Below are 27,719 nucleotides of genomic sequence, written 5' to 3' on the forward strand. Positions count from 1 at the left end.
CCAGCCGATGGGGACCACCCACAAGCAGCATGGCCACAGGTCCAACCTGCCGTGTCCCCAGGGACAGGCCTCCTGCCCTCTGTGGACACGGCGGGGTCCTCAAGGAGGGGCCTCTGCTGTCCTGGGAATCGCAGGCAGCCTTGGCTGAGGACAATGGCACCTCTCTCCCGGTGTCCCCCAGGTTCCCTCCATGACAATTCACCATTACTCAGGCAACTGCAGGCCCCAAGTCCAGCTACTCCCCCTGGGATGGAGATGTCGCCCCATGGCTAGCACAGGCCATGTCCCCCCACACTGGGTCAGCTGCCCTTCCAAGGTGCTTGGCTCAAAATGGGGAGGTTTCCCCACCCCCACTCTGGGTGTCTGAACAGGAAGGCAACAGGAGAGACCACCGTCAGACTCACTGCAAAACTTCCCAACCAGAGAGGGGCAAGACATTACTGCACATCGTGGAGAGCCCACATCTCAGGACAGCAAGGAGCCCTACAAAGGTGCCTGTGCTGAATTCCAGGGCATCAAATGCCCGTGTTTAACCCCAGGTGACTCTGCGTCCGGTCCTTTACGTTCCTCACAAGCCAATAAAACACAGGCCGGGCGGGAATGAGTATGGCTTAAAGGCTCAGTTTCCAGGAACAGATGGGCCCCAATTTCACTAGCTGTGTGACCCTGGACACATGCCTTCAACACTCCAGGACTCGGTTTTCTCATATGGAAAATGGGTGTAGAGCAAATAGGACCTACCTCACTGGGCTTTCGAGTAGCCCAGGAAATGTCAGACTTGGTGACTCAACTGCTTTTTTTTTTTGCTTTTAAAGATGGCAAAGTCTCCACGGTCTAAGGAGGCCAGGAGAGGCTGAAGGACCACATAGAGAGACCCCGGGTGCCAGTGATGGGCGGGGGGTGGGGGGGGGAGTGGCCTGTTTCTACAAAACGGGATGGGCCAGAAAAGGGGAGACTGGCTTCTGGGAGGTCAGCGGGGTCCCAGCCCACCTCTGACCCGCCAAACTCGCAGGGGAAGGAATCACTTTCACCCTCCAGCCCTGCTGGGTAAGAAGAGGACACAGCACCCTGCCCCTCCAGGTGGCCTTCAGCAAAAGGCCAGGAAGAAGTCAGAGAACACTGTGGGGTGCGCTGCCTCTGACCAGAGGGGCTGTCCCCCAAGGAGGCACTCGCTGGGCATTCTTTGAGGTACACTGAGACCTGGGCGGGAAGGGAAGGCTCTGGGCCCAGGGCAGTCTCCGGCTGGCTGGCTGTTGCCATGGTGACGGGCTGCCGCCTTGGAAGAGGTGTGAGTGGGTCGGGGGTGAGGAAGGATCATGACACCTCCTTGGCTGGTGCACCTCTGAGGGGAGGGCAGGGCCAGAGGGGGTCCCCCCTAACGCCCCTCCTCGCCACCTGCAGGCGGGGGGATGCACAAGGCCAGGCAAGGCCTCCTTCTGTCCCAGGAGGCATGTCCCCAGTTAGCGGCCACGCGGCCACCTTGGCCTTCACACCCACAGCAGCTTTCTCTGCCACCTCCCAGGTTGCCAGCCCCCGCCAAGGGGACACGAGACCTAAGAGGGAAAGTCCCTGCCACGGACCCCAGAGGAGCGAGGCTGGGGGGCCTCGGGTACCAGCAGGAAGGCCCGCCCCCTCCATGCCCCCATTTCCTCCTCTAGAAATGGGGGCGCAGCCAAATAATCGGAGGGAGAAAGAGAGCACAAAGGGGAGGATGTGCCAGACTGCAGGGCCCCAGACAGAAATGACTAAGAGAGAGGAGCTGGGTCTCGGGGAGAAGGAAGGAGGGTCCCCTGCAGACCTGACGGCAGGCAGCCGGCGGGGGGCCGAGAAGCAGCAGGTGGCCGAGCTGCTAGAAACGGAGTGTCTGCGCTGGCCCTGAGCCCTCTGGTGACACCGCGTTCTTAAAATAACACCTCTGAACAGGAAGGAAACCAGTACTCAAAGCGGCAGGGCGAGGAGGCGGGGCGATGGGGCTGCCCACACCCTCGCCCCCGCTGCCCGCTCTGGGCCAGGCCTGGTCCCCAGGGCGCAGGGATGGAGGGCCGAGCCGCGCAGAGCCCTGCCTGGAGCCGTCCGCACTGTTCATCGTCTTCCTCTCCCGCGCGGGTTTCTCCTGGGCCCAGGCCTCCCCACCAGGGAGGTCACGGAGCACTCGTCACTGTCTTCCTCGGCTGACTGTTCCCTGGGCTGCAGATGCGAGAGACCTCCAGGGAGCTGGATTCCCCGGGGTGCGGCCCAGTGACCCGAGACCCGGGGTGAGCAGCACCAGGCCCTTCCTCCCGGCCTGAGCTCGGACTCCTGGGTGGCACGAAGCAGGCCCTGCTGAGGGGGCGCCTCAGAGCTGCCTCTGCTTGGAGGACGCCTCAGGTCACTCGGGCCTTGTGGTAACCAAGAGAGAGGGCAGACCGGTGCAGAAGCGGTCAGCCACAACCCCGTGGGCTCAGCACACCTCCCCGCTTCATCGCGTGCTGTGTGACCCTGGGCCAGGCCCTGCCCTCTCTGAGGCTCACCTAGAAAATGGATGGTGACATTTCCACGAGGCCTGACACACAGCAGGTGCCCTGTCGATGTGAGGCCCCTCTCCAGCCCCACTGAAGGCCACCAAGCCAAGAGCCTACCGACTTCCAGAGCGCTCCGGTGACAGGCACACAGCCCCACCAGACCTCGCCTCCTGTGCCACCAGCCTCGGGGAAGCCTCTACTTGGAGACCACCAGGCAGAGGACAGCCTCCTCACCCCCGGAGACCCAGGAAAGAACCACTGAAATTGTGAGCCCAGCAGACGCCCTGCTGCTCTCAGCGGCTCCCTTCACACTCCAACCCCCTACTCAGGAGCCTCCAGGACTCATTAGGTCAGGAAAGGGGAGAGGGCGAGCCTCCAGGTCTGGAAATGGTCGGGTGAGGCCTCTAGGCCTGCCAGCCCCATTGGCAAGAAAGGGAAACCGAGGTGAGCAACAGCTTACTGGTGGGAATGGAAAATAGTGGAGCGGCTCTGGAAAACCGTCTGGCAATTAATTCCTCAAGAGACTAAACACAGTATTAACACGATCCAGCAGGTCCAGGCCGAGGTATCTACCCAAGAGAAAGGGAAACACACATCCACATGGAAACCTGTACATTAATGTTCACAGCCACTTCCTTTATGATATCCGAGAGCTAAACCAACCTAACGCCCACCAGTGAATAAATGCATAAACTAAATGTGGTCCATCCATACAATGGAATACAATTCAGCCATAAAAAGGAATGAAACACCAACACAGGCTACCTCATGGATGAACCTTAAGAACAGGATGCTGAGTGAGAGAAACCAGACTCCAAAGGCCACGTATTGTATGATTCCACCGATACGAAATGTCCAGAATAGGCAAACCCACAGAGACAGAAAGCAGATTAGTGTTTGGTTGGGAGGGAGGGGGAGAGGAAGGGGGGAGGTGGGAGGTGGGGGGGATGGGAGATAAGGAGGTGATAGTTCAGGGAACAAAGTTCTTTTTGAGATGGTGAAATGTTCTCACATCGATTGTGGAGATGGCTGTGCACATCTGTGAATATATGAAAAACCACTAACTTGTACTCTTTAAATGGGTGAATTGTATGGCATGTGGATTACATCTCAATAAAGCTACTTAAATTTTTTTTTAAAGAGGCTGCTAGAGACGTCCCAGAAAGCATGCCCAAAAGGAAGCAAGGCTGCAGGCTGGGAGCCTGTCACCCATCCCAGGAGAGGCACTGGGCCCTGCCCCTGAGCCGTAGGAGCCCCCCACTCCCTGTCTGGCTCTGCCCCGAGAGGACCTGGGGGCAGTAGGAGGCCAGCTGCTCACAGGTCCTCGGTGGCCTAAGCAGACAGACCCCAGGCTGAGGAGCAGCTGTCACTGCAGAAAAAACTCCGGAGCAAACAACTCTTCCCTCCTAAGGGTCCACGACACTCAGGGCTCACCACAGGCCAAGTGCTGCGTCAGTGAGCCTTTTCCCCGCACCAATTCATCGTTCCCTCATCAAGAGCCTCGGCTTCCCCCCATTTCACAGATGAGAAAACCGAGTCCCTTTCCCAAGGCCACCTGGCAAACACACAGTGAAGCCAAGTTTAAAATTAGGCTCCAAATGCGTCAGATTTTTTTCCACCCCACCGCCTGCACACGCACGGGGATCCCTCGCATCCGTCCTATGTGCGTGTCCCCACGCGCTGCCCCCATGGCTCTGCACCCACCCGCTCAGTGGGACAGTGACGGTCCCAGGCAGGTGGGCACTCTGGCCATTTCTCCCAGGACTCCAAGGCCACCAGCCGGGAGTTTCGGTGCTCCCTTGTTTCCTATCTCTGGTGACACATAGGGTGACGGGTGCCTGAGAGAGAAAAGGCCCGAGTCTGCTTCCCAGCTCTGCTGCTGACATGGCATCTTTCCATCAGTAAAATGATACTGACAACAGTAATAATAACAACAACAGCAAGAACTGACGCTCAGCACTTACTCTCCATCAGGCTTTACAAAACTTAGTATGGTTAATCTTCACTACAACCCAGTGGGATGTGTGTTATTATTAGTCCCAGTTTACAGATGAGGAAACTGAGGCACAGAGAGGCTAAGACACCTGCTATTAAGTAGCAGATCTGAGAGCTGAACTCAGAGGATCGGGCCCGGAGTATGGGCTTTCCACGATAAGCTAGAGACCAAATGGGTTGGACTCCAGCTGGTGAATCTTGCAGCCCGACTGGCTGGGCTTGGGAGCATAGCTGGAGTGCCGACGCGCCCCTCCTCACCCCCAGTGCGGCCTGCCCGTCGCTACCTGCCCGCCCCTCTCATCCGAAGGGTGGATCTCCTGCCCCCTTCCGAGGACAGGGCAGGGCTTGGCAACAGATGACTTCTCCTTCCCTTCACCCCGCCCCCCCGCCCCCCTGCCCACCCCCTCCCAGAGCGCCCCACCCTGTTCCCCAGCTCACCAGCTCCACCTGGGGCCCCAGGCCTTCCAGAATCCGATGTGCAGCCTCGGCCTTCTTCTGCAGGGTGACGGAGAAGAGGAGGAATTAAAAAAAAAACACCAGCAGACACACACACACACACACACACACACACACACACACACACACAGCAGGCAGCTGCCCAGCCCAGCACGCCCATCCAGGCCCAGGGGCGGAGACGGGGCTGGAGAAGGGTCCCCCTACAAGCCCTCCGGGGCTGGAGACAAACACAGCCGGCCTCAGCATCCCCGCAGTGGCCCTGGCAAGCCCGCCAAGTTTCGGTTCGAACAAACGCACCCTGTTCTCTGGCGCTGGGCCCCTGAAGCCCCCAGCCTGACGCCCTCCAGGGCCCGGGGCGGGCACAGCTCCTGCAAGGCCCGAGATGCCTTCCTCTGCCTTGGAAGCCGGCTGGGTGTCTACAATTACCTCAGCAGTGAGGGGGGAGGAGGAGGGGGAGGGAGGACGAGATAGAGGCGCTGGGAGATACCCTTTCTAGGATTCTTGTATTTCACAATCATGTGACTATTTCTGAGCTGCCCTGGGGCCTCCCCGCCTCCCCACTCACAACCCGGACTTATTAGGAAAACAGGAACATATGGCAGAAAGGGCTTAGCGGCTGCGAATTCAACAGGCTGGACCCCCGGGGCCCCTGGCCGTGAAGGCGGACACTGTGTCTGGTCCAGGTCCCCAGGCAGGGACCACAGGGCCCGCTTGGCCGGGCCAGCCTGGGGACGGGGTGGGCAGAGAGCTGTGGAAGGTGATGACTTCAGGGTGGGTCTCTGTCAGATGGAAAGCGGGGTGCCCACGGCGCACACGTGGGAGACCTGAGCCCCTCCTGTGACCCAGGAAAGGCTGGGTGTTCCTGACTCAGCCAAACTCGGGAAGACCATCCAGGACTCAGAGTGGGCTGGCAGGACAAGCCAAGCAAGACACCATCATCAGGTCGAAACCGTCTCCCAATGATCCCCAAATCCAGACCCACTAAACGGGGGTGACCCAGAGCCCTGCTCACAACAGAATTCGAGGCCCAGGCTTCGGGTGTCCTAGCAGGGAGGAGGGGTGCTGAGGGCCAGCCTCACCCCCTCCCCCAGCCCCCATGACAGAGGGTAGGTATGTAGGTGGGCTCAAGCTGGCACCTAGAACTAGCTCCGCCTAGAGCCCTGGGCCCAGCCCACCCAAGAACAAGCCATGATCTCGGCCCCCTTTGTGCAAAGCCAAAACCCTGAGAGCAGCTGCCTCAGAGCGTGGCTGGGGGCCGGATAATCAGGGGGCAAATTATTATTGTAATGATTGCCATTTTATTGAGAACCTACTATAAGCCAAGCACTGAGCACATGGCATGCATTATTAATATCTGAATCACACATAACACGAAGTCAGGCAGATATAAGGAGTATCCCCATTTTACAGCTGATGAAACTGAGGCACAGAAAGATGACGTAAGGAAAAGTCCTTTTTCTGATCTCCAAGCTCCAAGAGGGGAGAAAGATATGGGCTGGTCCCATCCAGGGCCTCCACTAGGCATGGGTCCAGCGTCTTCTATTGGTGGGGGGGTGTGGAGTGGGGGAGGTTCCAGCCTGACCACCCCAGACCTGGCCACACCTCAAAGCCAGAAAGTGTCAGCCATGGGGTACCAAAGATTGAAGAATTCCCTAGCTGGACCAAGTGAAGGACTAGGTATAGGGTGAGGAGGGAACAGGGTAGCTTCCCAAACATTTGAGCACCCACTCTGTATTAAGCACCAGGGCATGAAACAAAATGAATGATATCGGCCTCTGCCTATAATGAACCCAGTCTAGTGGGCAGTTGGTCATGAGCAGTGATGGCAGATTAATACGCTCAGGCAGGAAAAGTACGTGTGGTATACGGGGGAGGCATTAAGCGGGTCAGAGTCACTCTCTCCAGAAAGGTAACAGGAGGGATACACAGCTGGGTTTTGAGGGATGAATAGGAGTTTGTGTGCATTTATGAGGCTCTGTCAGGATCAGCAGCAACTGCCCATCTAGATAAAGGAATGATGCCAAACACAGGAAGGGCAGGGCTGGAGCGACTGGGCCACTGGAAACTGCCGCATCACACGACTGGGCCTGTCTCAGATCTGGGACCCGTATAGGGCCTCTAGAAGCCTGTGTGTGTCCTATGAACCAGAGTGGATTCCATCTTCAACCACATCTTCACTGTCTCAGGAACACAGGCACCTGGGGAGGGGACTTCCTGTAACCCCTGGAGAAGAGACCAGGGAGGAGCCCCTTCCTTACCTGCCAAAGCCACGGGGAGCCCAGGCGACCAGGTGCGCCCTGAGCACCAGCTCTCCTTCATACACCTGGTGTGAGAGTTCCTTTGCTCCCTAACAGACCCTCCCCCAGGCTCTGCTCTTAAGCCCTGAGCGGCCCTGGGGCCTTTTAAGACAACTCTGTTTCCAAAAAGCGGCACACCTGCGATTCACCCAGAAGAAACCTGCCACGGAACAGTCCTAAAGATGCCGCAACACTGGCACACGGGACAGCGGGGCAGCTAAGAGCAAGGCCACACGGCCAGCCAGGCTGGGCTCTGATCCACTCGCCAACTGCGTTGTCTTGGGCGAGTCCCTGCACCACCCCTGAGCCTCAGCTTCCTCATCTACGCAACGGGGATAACATCAGCACCGCCCCACGCAGCTGCTAAGAGAATTAAATGAGCTGACACAAGCACCGCGCGAAACTCAGGATCTGGCACACGGTGGGAGCTAGGTAAGGGCTGGCTGTTGTTATTACTGCTGTCAACAATAACGACGAGCCCACGGCCCACACCAGGTGACCCCCTACACGTGCCAGGGCTGGATCCTCCAGAAGCCCCATCTGTGTGGACTCCTGCAGGAACCCTCTGCGGAAGGTTCTAGCGTCAGCCCCATTTACACACAAGGAAGCTGAGGCTGGGGTCACACAGCCGACCCGAAGTACGCAGCTCAAGTGGCAGCTAAAGGCTGGGACAGGCAGGCCCTGAACCGGCACCCCACCTCTTCACGTCTTCGTGGGGACACTTCCTCCACCTCGTGCTACCACACTCCCGCTCCCGGCTTCACGGGTCCAGCCTGTAGGGGTGTGGGGTGGGTACAAAGTCTGCTGTCAGCTCCCGGGGAGCTGGCGGGGATGTCCTGCCTACTGGGCCCCTCCCCCCGACGGGCAGTGCTTTCGAGAAACACACATCTGTCCAGCAGGGGCCCGTGTCTGGGAGTCCACCCTGCTCTAACCCTCGGCAAGTCGCTTCACCCGTCTGGACCTTAGTCTCCCCATCCGCACGACAGCCGCGTTCACCCCGGGTACCAAACTCTCAGGACTTTTACAAGGAAGTTCTACGGGGAACAAAGTGTATGCTGTCACTTCTTTCTTAATGTCCCTCTTCAAATGGAGGGGAGGCCCCCCCCAACACCCCGGAATGGAGCACGGCCACAGATTCAGACCCACACTAGAAACTCCCTCCCACCGCTCGGCTGACGGCTTCTCGCCACCACGAGAACCAAAGCCAAACTCTTCGCCAGGGCCCACCGGGTCTCCCACAGCGCCTAGCCTTTGGGAAGTCACTGCCTGAGGTCACCCTGCTCAGCTGCAGGGGACAAACCAGGAGCACAAGCCAACAGGAGGGGACAGTCCGCCCGCCCCTGGCTTCGACCCGCTGCCAGGGCTCTTGCCTGACACTGGGGGTTCAGGCTGGCGTCTCACTAGGGAGACGGCACTCCTCCTGCTGGGGACCCCAGGGTCCGAGCGGCCTGGCCTCCCGGGGGCCAGAGCACCTGGGGCACGAAAGACCTTAGTCACCTGCGCAGACAGGTGCACGCAAGCCCTGCGGACCCACATGACCAAATCCTATGTCTACATCTATAAAAGCACAAACATATACACACGTGTGCCACACCAGGCGACTCACGGACACACGCCTTCACATACGCATGCGTACAGCATGCACAAATACACTTGTGTACCCAAGCGGACACATGCAATTGCACAAAGTATAAACACACAATCACACACGTGCCCCATGCAAGCCACTTTGCGTACACGTGCGCACAGCCACTCACGTTGCCTCTACACATGCCACACAGCTAACAAAGTGTACCCACAAACGCCCGGGCGTATCCATGCACACGTAACCACAGCTGTGCCCCACACGTGCTGACCCAAACACACGTGTATCCACACGCACACATATATGTGCATGGATGCATATGTGCATAGAAGGCACAGGCTCTACCCGTGCTGAGCTGCGCACACAATGTGCACACACATGAGCACAGCTTTCCACAGTTATACACGGACCCACACACGTGCGCACGTGTACCCCCCAAACACACACACACATGCACACACGCACACAATGTGCACACACATGAGCACAGCTTTCCACAGTTATACACGGACCCACACACGTGCGCACGTGTACCCCCCAAACACACACACACACGCACACATGCACACAATGTGCACACACATGAGCACAGCTTTCCACAGTTATACACGGACCCACACACGTGCGCACGTGTACCCCCCAAACACACACACACACGCACACACGCACACAATGTGCACACACATGAGCACAGCTTTCCACAGTTATACGCGGACCCACACACGTGCGCACGTGTACCCCCCAAACACACACACACACGCACACACGCACACAATGTGCACACACATGAGCACAGCTTTCCACAGTTATACGCGGACCCACACACGTGCGCACGTGTACCCCCCCAAACACACACACACACGCACACACGCACACAATGTGCACACACATGAGCACAGCTTTCCACAGTTATACGCGGACCCACACACGTGCGCACGTGTACCCCCCAAACACACACACACACGCACACACGCACACAATGTGCACACACATGAGCACAGCTTTCCACAGTTATACGCGGACCCACACACGTGCGCACGTGTACCCCCCAAACACACACACACACGCACACACGCACACAATGTGCACACACATGAGCACAGCTTTCCACAGTTATACGTGGACCCACACACGTGCGCACGTGTACCCCCCAAACACACACGCACACGCACACACGCACACAATGTGCACACACATGAGCACAGCTTTCCACAGTTATACGCGGACCCACACACGTGCGCACGTGTACCCCCCAAACACACACACACACGCACACACGCACACAATGTGCACACACATGAGCACAGCTTTCCACAGTTATACGCGGACCCACACACGTGCGCACGTGTACCCCCCAAACACACACACACACGCACACAATGTGCACACACGAGCACAGCTTTCCACAGTTATACGCGGACCCACACACGTGCGCACGTGTACCCCCCCAAACACACACACACACACACACACGCACACAATGTGCACACACATGAGCACAGCTTTCCACAGTTATATGCGGACCCACACACGTGCGCACGTGTACCCCCCCAAACACACACACACACACACACACACACGCACACAATGTGCACACACATGAGCACAGCTTTCCACAGTTATACGCGGACCCACACACGTGCGCACGTGTACCCCCCCAAACACACACACGCACACGCACACACGCACACAACGTGCACACACATGAGCACAGCTTTCCAGTTATACGCGGACCCACACACGTGCGCACGTGTACCCCCCAAACACACACACGCACACGCACACACGCACACAACGTGCACACACATGAGCACAGCTTTCCACAGTTATACGCGGACCCACACACGTGCGCACGTGTACCCCCCCCAAACACACACACGCACACACACACACGCACACAATGTGCACACACATGAGCACAGCTTTCCACAGTTATACGCGGACCCACACACGTGCGCACGTGTACCCCCCCAAACACACACACACACGCACACACGCACACAATCCCGGCTCCTCTCGGGCAGGGGGACCGGACCTCACCCTGACCAGCCCCCTGGCCGGCGCCCCGCCCCTTGGAGCCCCCATTCTCGCTCCTCAGCTGCCTACTCCAGCCTGAGCTCCAGCCGTCACCCTCCTCTTCTGCAGAGTGAAGGCAGCGCCCACCCACCCAGGAAGCCCGGGAGCCCAGCCTCTATCTCCCTCTAGGCCCCGCTGCCCACCCCTCCACGCCGCGTCCATCTGCCAAGCGCTACAGCGTTTCGGGGAGCAGTTACCCCCGAGGCTCGGCGTCCTCGGCTGTACCAGCAGCCGCAAGACCCCTTCCAGGGCCCTCCCGGGTGTGTGACGGAGACGACTGAGTGAGTGAGGCGGAACTCATGGACTCCTGTTCACAAGTCCGTTAGGACAATGCTCCCTGTGTGTGGAGGAATTTGGAGGAAGCCCTGGACTCCGGGAGCAGTTAGGGTGGCCAGACGCAGAGGCAAAGGCAAGGGCCCGGCTCGGGACGGGGCCTGAGCCGCTGCTCTGAAAGCCCCGAATCACGACTCGGGTGGGAAGGGAGTCTGAAGCTGGGCATCAGGGTGCCTGGACCCCCAAAATGCTCTACAAGATGCTTCACAGTCTTGGTTATTACCAAGAGAATTATTCGTCTTTGTCCTGCTTAGTCATAATCACACTGGATAAAAAACTTCACTAGTTAAGATGCTTAAAATCAAAGACAACCGCGATGATGAGTGGCCCCCGCTTGCCGCAACTAGAGAAAGCCCTCGCACAGAAACGAAGACCCAACACAGCCAAAACTAACTAACTAAATAAATAAATAAATAATAAAAATAAAAGGAATTCCTTTAAAGAAAAAAAAGTAAAATAAATATCCTTTAAAAAAAAAAAAAAATCAAAGACAAAAAAGGACCTGGGTCCTACTCTGATTTCCTTCTCACTCCTCAGCAATCAGAGGGCCTCCATGAGTTCTGCTTCCTCACCATCTCTGGACAGGCCACAGTCCTCTCCACTGCAAATATCCTTCTGCCTTTTCCCAACAGAGCCCATTGTGCAGACCTAGCTCAGGTCTCCCCCAGGACGTCTACCTGGATTGCCCACTGCCCTCAATTCCTAGAGTACCAGCGCTGTGCCCATTGTCCCTTATTTACACATCCTTCGCCAGTGCTGACGAGTGCTGCTTGTGTTTGTTTTACCCAAACTCCAAGTGTGAGCACCCTCCCAGACCCACCAGACCTCCACCTCCCACCCCCGACACATTCCCTTTGAAGATCAATGGAGACCCCCCTCCCCTCTGTGAGCCTTCGCCTGAGCTGTGACCCCCGCGCCTGAATGCCCTCCTCGGGGCGACGGCCCACCCACTGCTTCCAAGAGGCCTTTCCCGGTCCTGGCCCTGCAGCGCCCGTTCCTGCCCCTCGGGGCCTAGAAGAACCCTGTCTCCAGTTCTGCCATCTGCGTGCACCTGCCCAGCCCCGCCCACACAGTCAGCCACTCCCCCCCTCCCCACCCTGGGCGCGCTGATGCCTCGTCCTTGCGCCCCGAAGGGATAATGAGCCAGAGTCCAGTCTGCAGAACAGCCAGGCAGGCCCTGCCCGGCGGGAAGCTGCGTTTTCCAGCCGGTGGGGCATTTAGAGACAGACCCTTGTGTCCGCCTCTCAGAGGAGCCAGCAGGGAGGGGAGGAGGATTAAAATTTAATCTGATTAATCCCCCAAGGGGCAGTGAGTCCTGGCTGCTCCTGCCCAAGGTATCTGAGGGGCCTCCTGCCCACTCGGCCGCCGGCCCCTGAGGCTCAGCCCAGGCAGGGGGACCCCCGCCAACCCTCACTGGGGGCAGAGGCTAGTCCCCACAGCCCCCAAACCAGAGGACTCTTCCGGAGGAAGAGTCTCCCTACCCTCTGCCATTCATTCATTTGTTCAGCAGACATTTAGTAAGCACCTACTGTGTGCCAGGCACTGTTCTAGGTGCTAGAGATATACCTGGGAGAGAAAGACAGAGATCCCTGTCCTCACAGAGACTCTGTTCACAATAAACACAATAAACAAGAAAACATGAATTATATCCAGTGGGAACAAGGGCAAAGGACAAAATTAAAGCCAGGTAGAGGAAGTGTTGACAGTTTTCAGGATTAAACAGAGGGTCAACATGGGCCTTGGCTGAAAAGGGGACATTTGAACAAACAGCTGAAAGAGTGAGAGAGTGAGCCCGGTGGGAAAAAGGAGCTGTGGCCAGAGGGTGCAGCCAGTGCAAAGGCCCTGAGGCAGGAGCATGCCTGCATATCCAAGGAAGTACAAGGGTCAACGGGGCTGGGGCAAAGTAAGGCCGCAGATGAAAGGAAAGAAAGGGGGATCGGGACCATGAGGGGCAAATTCCTCAGGTCCTCGGTGCGCCTGCATGTGGTGGCTTGAGTGTGATTATGTCCCCCCATCAGAAAGCCAACGTGAGTGGGCTGGGGCCGAGGTCACCACTGCGCCCCCTGGAACAGTGGCAGGCCCAGAGCAGATGTTCAGTTACGTGGCTGCTGAATGAATGAATGAATGAATGGACAGGATAAGTGTGATGCGCCCGGCGCACCTGAACTTCCCAGGCAGAGGCCTGCTCTCAGAATCCCAGGAACCAGCGCTGGAGTCCTAGCCCGCCACTCACTAGCTGAAAGGCCGCGGGGAAATTACCCAGGGCTTCTATTTCCTCATCTGAAAATACGGAGTAGGGGTGCTGAGGGAAGGCCAGGGACTCCCACTTACTGTCAGAACCCTGTCAGAATGAAACCAGCATAAATGGGCACAAAGCCCCCAGCCTGAGGCGCTGGGGGGCACAGAGGACAATGCCTGTGCTCTGGGACCCCAACTTGGTAAGCACCAGCCCAGGGTCGGGGGCACAGGCTGCATAGGCCCGGCCAGCCTCCGCTCCACTGCCTCTGACCTCCTCTTGGGAGAAGCCCCCTCCTCTGTCTATTCCCTGGGGCAGGGTGGGGATGGGGTTGACTCCACCCCCAGACTCCAGAGGTTGGCCTAAGACCCAGCCTTGACCAATCAGCCTACTCAAATCCACTGGCCTCCACTGGCTGAGAAGTGAGCGTGTGACTCCAGCCAGCCAATGAGAGCCAACCCTGGGACTGTTGCTGAGACATCTGGGAAGAGTTTCCCACCTGGCCTGGGAGGGGTCAGCGGGCCTAGAGCTGCGGGCAGTCATTTCTCCATGTCCTGGGAAACCCCGCCTGGGAATGACACTGGCACAGAGAAAGCAGAGGTGGAGGCAGAGCGCTCCCAAACATCTTCGTCTGAGCACCTGAGTCCACACATCCTTGAAGTAAACTAACACCAACTTTCATCACGAGACTCAATAACCCCTCTTCAGCCTCAACCAGTCTGAGCTGAGTTTTTGCCTCTTGTACCCAAGAATCTTGACTTCCTGGACCCTTCCAGTCACCGTCTCAGCCACATCAACTCTGTGGCCTCAAGAATGTGGCCAGGGGGACTTCCTTGGTGGCACAGTGGATAAGAGTCCGCCTGCCAACGCAGGGGACACGGGTTCGAGCCCTGGTCCGGGAAGATCCCACATGCCGCAGAGCAACTAAGCCCGTGCACCACAACTACTGAAGCCCGCGCACCTAGAGCCCGTGCTCCGCAACAAAGAGAAGCCACTGCAATGAGAAGCCCGCGCACCACAATGAAGAGTAGCCACAGTTCACCGCAACTACAGAAAGCCTGCGTGCAGCAACGAAGACCAACGCAGCCAAAAATGAAATAAATAAATTTATTTTAAAAAAAGAAAAAAAAAAAGGACTGTGGCCAGGACCCGGGACGATGGAAGGCCTGGAAGTGAAATAAGCCACCCAGCTCGTGAGGGCCCAGGCTGGCCTGGAATCCAGGCCCACCCGCCACCCTCCCTCACACAGAGCTGCAGAAAATCAGGGCAGGAGGAAGCGGGGATTCTGGCAGGGAGACCACCCAGGGTAAGACCTGGGAAGGGGTGTCTTAACTGCTGTTGGGGGAGGGGGAGTGCTGAGGCCAAGGAGCCAAAGACCAATCACATCTGTAGCTACAGCTCTTTGGGGAGAACCTGGTGAGACCCGGAGGGGACCCCCCCAAATTACTGCTTAGGCAAACCCCCAGGGAAGTGGGGACGAGTGGCTGGGATGGAACGTGGAGCAAATTTCCCACAGGGGGCACCAAAGGCCTGTGCCTTCGAGTCTGTCTGGCTGGGGAGGGCTGAGGGCTCCAGCCTGCTAGAGTCTGCCGGCCCCCAAAAGACTGAGCCCCCAAAAAGGGCCAAGGGCACTGTGGTGACATCCTGGGCAAAGCCATCAACTTGCCACCACAGCTGCTGGAGGGAACTGTGCCTGCTCTCCCACCCAAGGATCAGGGAGGGCAGGCAGAGGGGCTGCCTGGAGTGACAGATCCAGGAGCTCTGCCTTTGTCCCCTCTACCACAGGCTCCTGGAGCCAACTCAACCCTGGCTCCAATCCCCAGGCTCAAAGCTCACTTGCTGTGCAGTCTCAGGTAGGTCACCTTCCCTCTCTGAGCCATGGCTTCTTTATGAGTGAAATGGAGAGAATAATAGTACCTATCTTATACAGGTCTGGACAGGAATAAATGAAATCATGCAAAATATAAACAATAACAAGAAGAAAAGAATAACAAAGACTACAATAATGACAACAGTTAATAGCGCCAGCTAGCACCTACATGGTGCCAGGCATTGTTCTAAGGGCACTACGTAACGAACTCATTTAATCCCCACACCATGGTATAACGTAGGTGCTATAATTATCATCATTTTACTGGTGAGGAACATGAGTTGCAGGGAGACTTAATTAATTTGCCCAAGGTCACAGAGCCAGGAAGTGGTAGAGATGGGATTTGAACCCAGGACATCTGGCTAAAGCACATGTGGCCCCTCAGTTCTCCTATCATTGTGATTGTTATTAGTGTTACTTGGGGTAGGGAGCCAGGGCATGGAAGGATGACCAGCCCTGCAAGGCCCAGCACACAGTTCCCAAGCCTCCAGCAGGTTCAGTCTCATCCTGCATCTGTTGCAGCTTCAAGAGGTGGAGGCATAGCCAAACCAGTTGATCCAATAGCTTCCTGACTGGAGCTATAGCCCTAGGCACCAATCACATGTTCCCAGGCTCTAGAGCAGCTCAAGCCTTGGGGTTCAGCCCCTGGGAGACACTCTGCTCTGGGTACCCTGAGCCCCTCCCCCTCCAGACACCCAGCAGCTGCCCTCCACAGATCTCTATGAGCCCCCACCGTCTGCTACAGACCCTGCGTTCAACCATCCAACAGCCCTTTCCAGGGCTAAATGTAAGCAGAGGCCAGTGCTGATGAATCAGGCCCTCGGATCTGATGGCCCACAGGTTCAAATCCCAGGTCCACTGCTTCCCAGCTGTGTGACTTTGGACAAGTCACCTAACCTCTCTGGGCCTCAATTTCTCCCTGTGTTAAATGGAAACAATCACCATACCTACCCTCTGAGGACTGCTATGTAAAAAACCTGGCCCATCGCCTGGAAGAGCTGTTCAACTAACGTTTGCTGTTGTGATGAATAATATTACTATTGTTTTCTGCATTACAGGAATTTCTTCTGCGTGAGTACCTAAGTGATTGCCATCCCCCACCCCGCCCCCCCATGCTGATCAACTGGCCGCTGAAGCTCTCCTATGACCTAATGCCTGCATTTTCATTTGCATCCCACAGGCCAGCCACGGTCCACACCAGTCCACATGTCTGAGCAGAACAAACCACAGCCACACCAAGATGGGTCTCCACTGGCCACCCTTTCTCCCTCCCACACACAAACCCAGGTTTCCCGGGTCGGGGGGAGTCATACAGGTTCCCATTTCACAGATGGGAACACCAAGGCCCCGGGAGAGAGCCAGGCCCTTCACAGCGACACCTGCATCCCACCTGGTGGCCGGCACAGGGCGAGCAGGAGAAGGTGGTGTAGGGGCTCTGCGGGGCAGGTCAGGGCGTACCCGGTTCTCGTCGTAGATGATCTGCACCAGGCTGCGATGCTTCGACTCGATGGGTGGTGGCGACACGGGCTTCTCGGGCTCCGGTGGCTTGGCGGCCTCCTCCTCCAGCTGTTGCTGTGGGGAGCGAGCGGGGAGAGTGGAGCGGTGAGCACGCCAGCAGGCGGAAGGAGAGGCAGCGCCCCCTGCCCCTGGGCGGGAGGGCGGCACCCCTGCGCAGCGGGGCTGCTGGCCCCACACAGGAAGTCAGGCTGCTAACCATTTCCCCTGAGTCACCCGCAGGGACTCCGAGCCCCGGAGAGGCCCCAGCTCCCAAAGGGGAGGGCCCAACCAGCGCCAACTCCGGGCTCTGCAGCCAGCCTTCCTGGGTTCAAGTCCAACCTTGGTGATTTATCAGCTAGGTGAGCACTGTTAAGCAGCTTAACTCTGCTGTGCCTCAGTTTCCTCATCTGTAAAGTGGGGCTCGTGGCTGTGCCTCCCCGATGAGTTAATGTATGCACCGTGCAGACTGGGGGCTCGCTGAAGGCCAGCCGTTATCCATTATTTTCACCATCAGTACCGTCATCCTCAGGAGAGGCTATGGAGACTCTGGACCCAAACCGTCCAGACCAGAACACTATTTCTACTACTTACTTGCTATGTAAACTTGGGAGGTGGCTACACTCCTGAGCCTCACTTTCCTCATCTGGAAAGTGGGGGTAATTAAAGTTTCTATCCTAGAGAGTTGATATGAGGATTAAACGAGCTGATGCACGCAAAGCACTCAGCACCTAAAAAGCAGCTTCTCATCGTCATTGTCATCTGCCCTGTGGTCTTCATACTGGACCCTCCTCCTCCAAACACCATAAAGGACTTCCCTTCATGCTGCTGTCTGCTTTATACCAAAAAGGCAAAGCCAAGACCAGAGAGCTTAAGACACTGGCCCAAGGTCACACAGGAGGCCAGTGCCAAGGTGTACAATCTGACAGGGCACCTTGAGTGAGATGAGAACATTGTTCTTTGCTCATAAGGCTCCCACATCCTGCCCATGACCGTGGAGCAAACCATTATGAACTCAAAAACACGGCCAAGAGGAGAGCAATGCAGAAAGAGCCAGAAAATCCAGTTTTGGCTTCTGCTGGCACAAAGGCCTGGAGGGTTGAGCCGAGCTGCCTCAGTCCCACAGTGACCCCTGTTGGTAGCTTTCAGAAGGGCAGCCAGCACCTGCCAAAACACTGAAATCCCTCCAAACAGTGCAAAACAAACTAAGCCAAGAAATGGAAGGAATACATAGCCAGAAAGGAGATTCTCGCCAGTCAGTGAAGGTGGCCCTCCCTGAGGCACCAAACGTTAAACACAGAGTTACCATGGGACCCAGCAATTCCATCCCTAGGTACAGACCCGAAGAACTGAAAACAGGTGCTCAAAAACATGAACACAGAAGTTCACAGCATGGTTCACAATAGTCAAAAGGTGGAGGTAACCCAAACGTCCATCAACTGACGCATGGATAAACAAATGTGGTCCATCCACCCATACAGTGGAATATTACTTGGCAATAAAAGGAATGAAGCACTGGCACAGGCTGCAACATGGACGAACCTTGAAAACATGATGCTGAGTGAAAGATGCCAGACACAAAATGCCACACAGTGTTTGATCCCATTTATAGAAAATGTCCAGACAAATCCATAGAGACAGAAAGCAGATTAGTGGCTGGTGGGGAAGGGAAAATGGAAGTGACTGCGAATGTGTACGGGGTCTCCTTTTGGGGTCATGAAAATGTCTTGGAACTAGAACTAGATAGAATGGGTGGTTGCACGACGCTGTGAATGTACTAAATGCTGCTGGGCTGTTCACCTTAAAATGAGTCATTCTATGTTTTGTGAATTTTAGTTAAAAAAGAAAAATGCCAAAGTGGAATTAAAAACCAAAAATCTATCGAGGGCTGCCCTGAGCCACGTGGCTTCTGGCTGCAGTCACAAACGTGTGCACGTGGCCTGTGGCTTCAGCCTGGCCCCAAAGCCAGGCCCAGGGGGACTAAAGGTCCCAGCGCTCCCCTGGCCTTGGCAACGCCTGCCTGACTCCAGCCGGGGCCCGGCCTCCCTGCACGCCGAGCTGCCATCCTGGAAACCCACCTACCACCCCCAGCTGGCCGAGCCTCACTGACCAATCCAGCTTCTGGACCATCCTCAGGTCCCCCCAGGCGAACGTCAGCCCCGAGGCCTCTTGGAATCAATGCTCCCCTCCCACTGCACATCTTTCAAATTCCACTCACGTAGCCCTGAACTGGCTTCCAGGAAGCATCTCTCACCAGCCTTCCCTCTACTGCCCATGGCGGCCAGAGTGGGTCCTTAATCCTCCATGGAACCCAGACGTCCTTACCTGGAGGGGATCGGGGTGACCCTGCTTCCCCCAGGGTCAACACATGTGTCACACTACCTCAATCCACAGTTTTTAAGGAGCACCTACTACGTGCTGGCATTGCTAGGAGCACAGCAGGGAACAGGAGACAGGAACTCTGCTTTTACACCGTTGTTGTGAGACGACCACAATGTCACAAAGCAAGATATGTATCAGTTCAAATGGTGACACCATCAAGCAGGGTAACGGGCTAGAGCAGGGGTGGCAAACTTTTTCTGTAAAGGACCAGGGAGTAAATAACTTAGGCTTTGTTGGCCACACAGTCTCTGTCGTGACCACCCAGCTCTGTGGCTGTATCATAAAAGCAGCCACAGATGATGTGTAAACAAATGGACGTGGCTGTGTGCCAATAAAACTTTATTTACAAAAACAGGCATCGAGCTGGATCTGGCTGGATTTGCTGACCCCCAGGGTAGAGCATGGCTGGGGATGAGGACTCCTGTAAAGGCTAGGGCGGGTCCCTCTGTAGAGGGGACATCTGAGCAGACACCTGAAGATGCCACAGAGGGAAGCAGGAGAAGACCCGGGAAAAGGCAGATTATCAACTAACTTTCTATCAATTAATATGAAAAATAAAATTATAAAGTTAATATTATTAATCTTTATGTTAACTTTTCTTTGGTTTCAACAGTGACAATGAGGACTTCTTTTCACCATATGACCCTGTTCCCGCCTCACAACCTTATGAGGTGGTGTCATATCTGTGCCCATCTTACAGATAAGAAACCGAGGCTCAGAGAGGTGAATGTTCCAAGGCAGAGTTAGGAGGCCCAGCTCATACAGATTCCAGAGCTAGGGTCAGAGTCACGTGATATTTCCCCCCACATTATGGATGAGGAAAGTGAGGCACAGAGAAGTAACTGCCCACCCCACATGTCTGGACAGCCTGGCTGTAAATGCTGACCTCCCACCCATCGTTCCTGTGCCGTCCAGTACAGTAGCCACATGTGGCCATTCAAGTGTAAATTTCATTTCAATTCAAATTAAACTATATTAAAAATGCAGTTCCTCAGCTGCACTAGGCACATTTCAAGGGCTCAACAGTCACATATGGGTAGTGGCTACCATTGTGGACAGAGCAGATCTAGAACATTTCCGTCATTGCAGAAAGCTCCCTCGGACAGCACCACACAAAACAGCTCTCCTGTCCAATAAACGTAAAGGGCATAAAAATGAGCCAGTACATGGGCAGTGCTCAGCACACGTTCACAACTGCTATAACTACTAGTGTTGTTATCTTCTCAGCGGCAGCTGCTGCTGAATCGGGAGCTGAGAGCTGGCATTTCCCCACTCACACGCACCTGCTTCTTCTTCAGCTTGGAGATCTGCTGCTCTACCATGGTGATCTCGCGGTCCACCCGATCCATATTCTGGATCAGCTCCTCCTTGGAGAGCCGTGGAGGTACCAGCTCCAACTCAGGGTCAGCATGTGGGGGGCTGGGAGGAGACACCGGCTCCAGCTTGCCTGTCAGGCTGCGGTCCTGCAGTGGAGGAAAAACAGGCGTGGAATCAGCACAGGGGGCACCCCCATCCCCCAGTAAACCGCAAGTTTCCAGCCATGACTTCAGGCACCAACATACCGGGCATCTGTCGTGCCAGCCCCCATGTGCCAAATACAGGGTTGCTTACTGATCCCACCTCTCTGCCTTTGCCTTCACTGGTCCTCCTGCCAGGTGTTCCCTCCCCAGCCTTTTCCAAAGTGCAGATCCTTTTTATCCTCCTACATGCAAGTTTCCCCAACCGTCCCTCAAGTCGTGAAGCCCTCCCTCTTTCCTTTCCCCATAACACACCTCTCTTTCACCCCACTTACCCTGTCTGTGCCCTCCCACCAGACCAAACTCCTCGAGAACTGGCACCAAGACCCACAGCCTCCAAACACCCAAGGTCTGGCCTCAGGTGATGCTCCGTGAACACTTATTCACGATGCTCAGTCCAAACCAGCAAGTTACAGAATATCACACACAGTGCAAACCCAGTTTTGTAGACGATGTACACAAACACACAGGAAAACTATGAGAACGGGATACAGAGATGTCAAAAGTAGTTATCGGGGCAGCGGGGGAGAAGGCGGGTATTTTCACTTTCTTCTTTTTAATTTACAAGTGTTTTTCTGATTTTCCTTCACTGAGTATTACTCTTTGTGTAATGAAGTTGTTTTCAAAAATGCGTTAAACAAACAAGGGAATCCTTCATTGAGTTATTCGGCGACTCCTTCATTCCACCAACAAAAATAAAACCCAGTCTGTGTCCCGGAGCACTCACCTGTACAGCCCCGGGTTCAAATCCCCACCCACTCTGCCACCTCCCAGCATCATCATGACCACAAGCAGATCATCTGCCTCCATTTCCTCATCTGTACAATGGGACAATTCCCGCCTCCTGCCTGCTGTGAGGCTGGAATGAGTTAATATGTGCAGAGCACTCAGCTCAGAGCCTGGCACACTGTCAGAGCTCCACAGGCATTGGCTGGGGTTGTCCTGCCCCCAAACCCAGCCCCGCCCCGTGCCATCCTCAAGGCCAAGTCAGCAGCTGCTGGCAGAGGAGGCCCCAGGAGGAGCTCCAGGCCGCTGCTTCCCCGCCCCCAAGGCAGCTGCAGCCGGAGGACAGAGGACACATTATTCCCGGGGACAACTGCAGCCCCAGGGCTGCCAAGTGCCACCCCACCCCCCAGCTCGAGTTGAGCAGAGGCTGTGCCATTCTAAGTCCACCCCTCCTGGCCTCGGGGTCTTGGTCCTACACACACACACACACACCCCCCACCGAAGCCCACAGGGCCCCAGTGTCTGGGGATCATCCTGGCCTCATCGTTGCCATCTGAGACGTGGGAGAGCTGGTGTCGAGACTCCCAGGCCCTCCACACACCCAGAACCCTGGGGGCAAAGGCAGAAAAGATCTCAAGCCCTTCAACAGCTCTGATGTGGCCCTGCCCCACGGCTCTGAGGTGGGCCTCCACGCTCCTCAGGGACGCCTAGGAAACCGAACCAGGCACCGTCCCAGTCCTCGGCACACCCCACATCCTGGCCCCGGCTGCGGCTCTCCCAGGGGGCTGCCACTGCATCCCCATTGCACAGATGAGGGTACGGAGAACCTGCAGACACAGGCCTGGCACGGCTCTAAGCCAGCGGTCGGCACACTTTCTGTAAAGGGCCAGGTGGAAAAACACTTCAGTCTTTGTAGGTCAGACGGCCTCTGTCCCAACTACTCACCCACCACTGTAGTGGGAATGCAGCCACAGACAGGACACAAAAGAATGGGCATGGCTGAGTGCCAATAAAACTTTATTTACAGACCCACGCTGAGGGCCAGTTTGGAGCTTGTCGAGTTTGCCAACCTGTGCTCTTAACTCACATAATTGTCACAGCCCACCCTGGAAGTCAAAATATGGTTTTCCCCATTTTCCAGATGAGGAAACTAAGGTCCAGTGAGATTCAACGACGTGCCTGAGGTCACCAGCCACAAAGCGATGGAGCCTTGGCTTGGAGGGCACAGGACGGGAGAGACCAGGCCTCATTCAGAACTCTCCAGAAGCAGGCAGAGCATGCAACCAGGTTGCTGGGAGTCCCACAGCAGAAACGGGGTCGTCACCATGCATTCATTCATCCCTGAGAACCATGTGTCTGGGCAGAAAAGCAAGAGCAAGATCCCTTCCAGGGTCTAGGACCCCCTGAAATTAGAGGGAAAACTGTGCACAGAAGACAGATCCCCTTGAGAAATACTCAGAAGGAGTGTGTGTGTGCGCGCGTGTGTTTGGCCCTAACTGCTCCCAAATAGGAGGGCAGAGGGCAGACACAGGGGCTGCAGGCACCTGACCCCACACAGGTCAGACCAGAAGCAGCCTGTGCACCGTGGCGTCTCCGGGCCCTTGCACTAGCCATTCCGTCTCCTAACTGCACCTTTGTGCCACCTGAAATCAGAACCCCTATCCACGCCCCCTCCCCCAGCCCTTAACTGAGATCCGTCCCTTCCCTCTGTGCCCCAGAGCGCTTGGCTGGTCTCCCCCGACAGCCTCAATCATTTCTCAGGGTTCTTTTTTTTGCTGGGGGGGGTGCTGCATTGGGTCTTTGTTGCGGTGCGCGTGCTTCTCATTGCAGTGGCTTCTCTCGTTGCGGAGCACGGGCTCTAGGCGCGCGGGCTTCAGTAGTTGTGGCACACGGGCTCAGTAGTTGTGGCTCGCGGGCTCTAGAGCACAGGCTCAGTAGTTGTGGTGCACGGGCTTAGTTGCTCCACGGCACGTGGGATCTTCCCGGACCAGGCTTGAACCTGCGTCCCCAGCATTGGCAGACAGATAGTTAACCACCGTGCCGCCAGGGAAGTCCCATTTCTCAGGCTTCTTGAGACAAAAAGTTTTGGCGATATGGCTCCTGGAGCCCAATCCTGCTACTTGCTGTAGGAAACGACTCTCCTGCCCACCTCTGATCTTCCACCAGGACTGAGAAGGGACGGAGAGGAGCACAGCAAGAACAAGGGCTGTGGACAGAAGGCTTTCGGGGCCAGGACACCCTGCAACAGTTCATCCAACCCAGGGATAATTCTCAAAATGACATGAGCAAAAAGAAGGTTTCCATCCCCAAACCCCACAGGAGCAGCGCAGGGGTGAGACGAAGAAGTTGGCAACCGCTAGCAACTGTTGGAAAAGTTGCTGGAAACTTTCTCTTAAATTCTTGATGGGGAAAATCCGTCTTCTTCAATGACTTCTTCCTTAAGGTTCAGGCTTAGCTTTTATTCTAAGCAAAACCACACAGGCAGATCCATCAACTGACAAAGTGTGGTCTCTCCATACAATGGAATATGATTCAGAGTGACGTACAGACGCGTGGTAAAACACAGATGAACCTTAAGAACATGATGCTGAGTGAGAGAAGCCAGACATAAAAAGCCACATATCGCGTGATCCCATTGATATGAAGTGTCCAGAACAGGCAAATCCACAGAGACAGAAAGCAGATCAGTGGTTGCCAGGGGCTGCGAGGAGGAAGTGACTGCTTAATGGGTACCAGGTTTACTTCTGGGGTGATGAAAATGCTCTGGAACTAGACAGAGGTGGTGCCCAACACCGTGACTATACTAAATGCCACTGAATTGTTCACTTCAAAGTGGTTAATTTCATGTTATGTGAATTTCACCTCAATCTGAATAGAAGACGATGCAAGCCTGAAGGGCAAAGGGCGCTTTCTGCAGTGCTGAGTTTTCCAGGAATGGGACCGAGGGAGCCTGGCTACTGGGCCTCCAGATGGTTCTTCCGATGGCTGCTGGCCTTCATTTAGGCCCAAAGCCACAGGAGGAAAACAACAATCCTACACCCTCACCAGTCGCCGCTAGGTAGCAGTCGGCACCATTTTCCCCATCAGATGCCCTTGGTGTAAAAATTCAGGCCAACGTGGAACAGAAAAACTCATTATGTAAAATTACAGACACAGAGGCAGCAAAAGCCTTGGGGGCTGGAGAGGACCCCCTGGGGCTCCCCCTGTCTCAGACCCAGGAAAGGGCAGGGCCAGCCTCAGGCACCCACAGTCCTCTCCCCCAGTCACAATGATGGGTTCCAGGACAGGCATGGGCCTCACTCAAAGGCAGGGAGATCAACAGCTTTGGCCTGGAAATGTGGAGACAGAGGGAAAGTTCTTTTTTTGGCCTTGAATGTGGGAAGAAGAAGGCCTGGAATCTCAAACTTTCTCCTTGTTAATACACCAAGACCACGTGCAAGATGGCAGAGCCAAGAAATGGACAGAGATAGGGACCTGGTAACATGTCACCTGGATCAAGCTGTGCCTGAAGCCAACAACCCCTCGATTTCAGTTATATGAGCCAGGACTCCTGCCTAAACCAATTTGACATGGGTTTTCTGTCCCTTTCAGCCAACGGGGCCCCAAGAGACAAAGAGATTTTCAGAAATGGTGCTGTTTGTGATGATTCTAAAGTCCCAGAACAAAGTTTGGTGAATCCCAAAGGAAGCCTCTGATGCCACAGGACTCCAGAGGCTGAAGGCCACGGAAGCATTATAAAACAGGACATTTTTATATTTTATATTTTACATTTTTATATGAAAAAGGAACACAGCCGGGGCCGGTGGGGAGGGAGGGGCTGTTAAAAAAAAAAAAAAATCCCATCAAATTCCCATCTCACGTACCCAGCTGAATTCTACACAGCAGATGCAAAAAACATCTGAACTCCCTCAGAGTTGTGTTTCTCCCCTGGCTTCTTCCCTTGCCCAAAATTTGCTCATACTTTCCAAATGTTCTTAACAGCCTGGAGCAATTACAGTAGTTGGTCCAGCCAGGCCCCAACACTGGGCCCATCACTCCCCCACACCCACGGGGTCCAGGAAGAGAAGAGAGAGAAAGACAGACAGACAGACACAGAGACAGAGAGAAACAGAGATACGGAGACAGACAGACATAGACACACACACACACACACACACACACACACACACACACACACATACACCCCAGGCAGAGAAAGACACGGACACAGGGACAGAGAGACAGAGACATACAGAGACAGAAGCAAAGACTGAGAAAGACCCACAGAGGGAGAAGAAGCACCCAGGGAGCCCTAAGAAGGAGAAGGAGAAGCAAAAGGACTCGCAGAGCCCCTGTCAGGCCTGGAGACCCTCAGAGGGACCCACAGGTCTGAGGACTCAGAGCCCAGTTCTGGAGAGATGCGCGGCAGGCAGCAGGGGCCCGACGGGGCTGTCCAGAGACACCCGTCAGCCTGTTCTCTGGGCAGAACCAGACACGAGCACAGGGATATGGCCCACTCGGGGCTCTGGTCCCTCGCGGGGGGGTGGACATCAAGCATCCCTGATGTGGCCCTGTGCCCCCCTTCACAGGCACGCCACTCCCCTACTGCCCAAGACCCACTTCAGGGAACAGCTTTTCCGATGGCAACGTCCCTCCCAGGAGGCTGAGCAGTGATGGAACCTATGAGGAGGCGGCTAACGCAGGGATAGCAGGATGGCAGGCACGGGGGACCAGAGGGGAAGCCCGAGGCGGGGCAGCCTGGTGGGCAGACCCGGGCTACAGACCCGGGCTGCCTGGGCTTCAGGGCCCGCTCGCCACCTCCCAGTGACCGTGGGTGAGTGGCTCTCTTAGCCTGGGGCCCCGTCTATAAGAGGTGACCGCAGGCCGGGCTTCATCAGGCTGGGAAGGCACAGTGGAAGGACACGCACGCTCAGCAAAGCACCCGGCACACGGTCAGGGCCTCCGTGTTAGCTTGTCACCATCATCGTGACCACCCCGGGAAACCCCTTTCCTGCCAGCCCCCCGATGAAGCACTGGCCTCAGCCTGAAATCCCACCAATCCAGTGTCAGGCAGAGAAGAGGATCCAGCAGGCCCGAGTGGGCCACTTCCCTCCCCTGTCCTGGCTCCCAGGCCCCACCCACCCCCGCCGGTGCTGCAGTGAGACGAGCACTGACCTCACCCAGCAGCTGGGCGGCCGTTAATGAGCTAATGTGCGTCCTCACGGTCACGAAGGAGCATAAAGGCACTGCTCAGCACATGCGGAAAGGACGTCCATCACGCAGCCGGCCAAGGATGAGCGCAGCATCCGGCCGTCGTCCCTGCCCCACCCTAGGCAGTGACAGTGAAATGACAGCCTCTGAGGCAGCTGGGGGACCCTAGGGGACAGCAGCATCTGGGCCACTGGCTGTGATTCCTCCGTTTAGATACAGAGCAAACGAGCTTCTAGCGTGGACGGTCCTGAGGTTCACTGAAATAGCAGAAAAACCTCTCTCAGCAGCAAACCATGAGCGCTTAATCTGTGCACATTCTCCCCCTCCATCTCAGCTCGACTTTCTGCTTAAAGAAGAGTAAAATGCAGGCGCCCTCCGGGACACAGTGGTCCCCACAGGCTGGATACACTCGGGCAGCTGGAGGGGGCAGTGGGGGAAACTGTCCCTCTCCAGCCAAGAAATGGCCCACGGAGACAAGCTCGTCCCTGGACCCTCCTCTGGCTGCCCAGCCTCTGCACGCCCCGGGCTCAGCCCTTCTCCCAGCCTTCGCCCAAGCCATCCCCCCAGCCCAGCACGCCCACCCCTTCCCTTGTTCCCCGCCCAATCGCAGCAGAACCCAAACCCTCAGAGGAGCTCCCGGCTGAGGCCAGGCCTTACCTTGGACAGGTCCTCGGAGCCCCCGGGCTGGCCAGTGGCCAACAGGGGCGAGGGCCGCAGCAGCGGGTCAGGCAGCAGCTCCAGGCGAGGGCGCTTGCTCTCCAGGAATTCCATCTCCGACTTGCCCAGCTCAGGCAGGTATGAGTGCGACTCGGGTCGCAGGTGAAGCTCCTGGGACCTGTGGGGGGCAAGGGCACACGGCATCACGTCTGCTGCCCGTCCTGAGGGAGGAGTGCCCATCTGTTCAAGGGCACACAGAGAGGCAGGACTCAAATACAGCTCTGTCTTCCTCCGAGTCAGCATTCACTAACTACGTTTACAGCAAGAGAATGTACTGGTGATTGATTCCCTGCTCCCTCACTGAGTGTGGCCCCCAGACCAGCAGCCTCAGCCCCTCCTGAGGC

At 56.1% G+C, this 27,719-nt stretch overlaps 1 protein-coding gene across 24 annotated transcripts in view; it reads right to left on the minus strand.

The window, feature by feature from the left end:
• NCOR2 (nuclear receptor corepressor 2) overlaps nt 1-27,719 on the minus strand; it is a 223,504-nt gene that overhangs the window by 117,165 nt on the left and 78,620 nt on the right. For 23 of the 24 annotated variants that reach the window (XM_082353185.1, XM_082353183.1, XM_082353178.1 and 20 more), the window contains 4 exons: nt 27,316-27,493; nt 20,509-20,688; nt 16,808-16,921; nt 4,935-4,991 (listed from right to left, as the gene is read on the minus strand). In XM_082353185.1, coding sequence (XP_082209311.1) covers nt 4,935-4,991; nt 16,808-16,921; nt 20,509-20,688; nt 27,316-27,493 — 529 coding nt within the window. The remainder of the gene's footprint in view (nt 1-4,934; nt 4,992-16,807; nt 16,922-20,508; nt 20,689-27,315; nt 27,494-27,719) is intronic. The other variant, XM_082353168.1, reaches the window with a different exon arrangement.

Source organism: Balaenoptera borealis (genome assembly GCF_965194805.1).
Source record: "Balaenoptera borealis genome assembly, chromosome: 14".
Taxonomy (NCBI): Eukaryota; Metazoa; Chordata; class Mammalia; order Artiodactyla; family Balaenopteridae; genus Balaenoptera; species Balaenoptera borealis.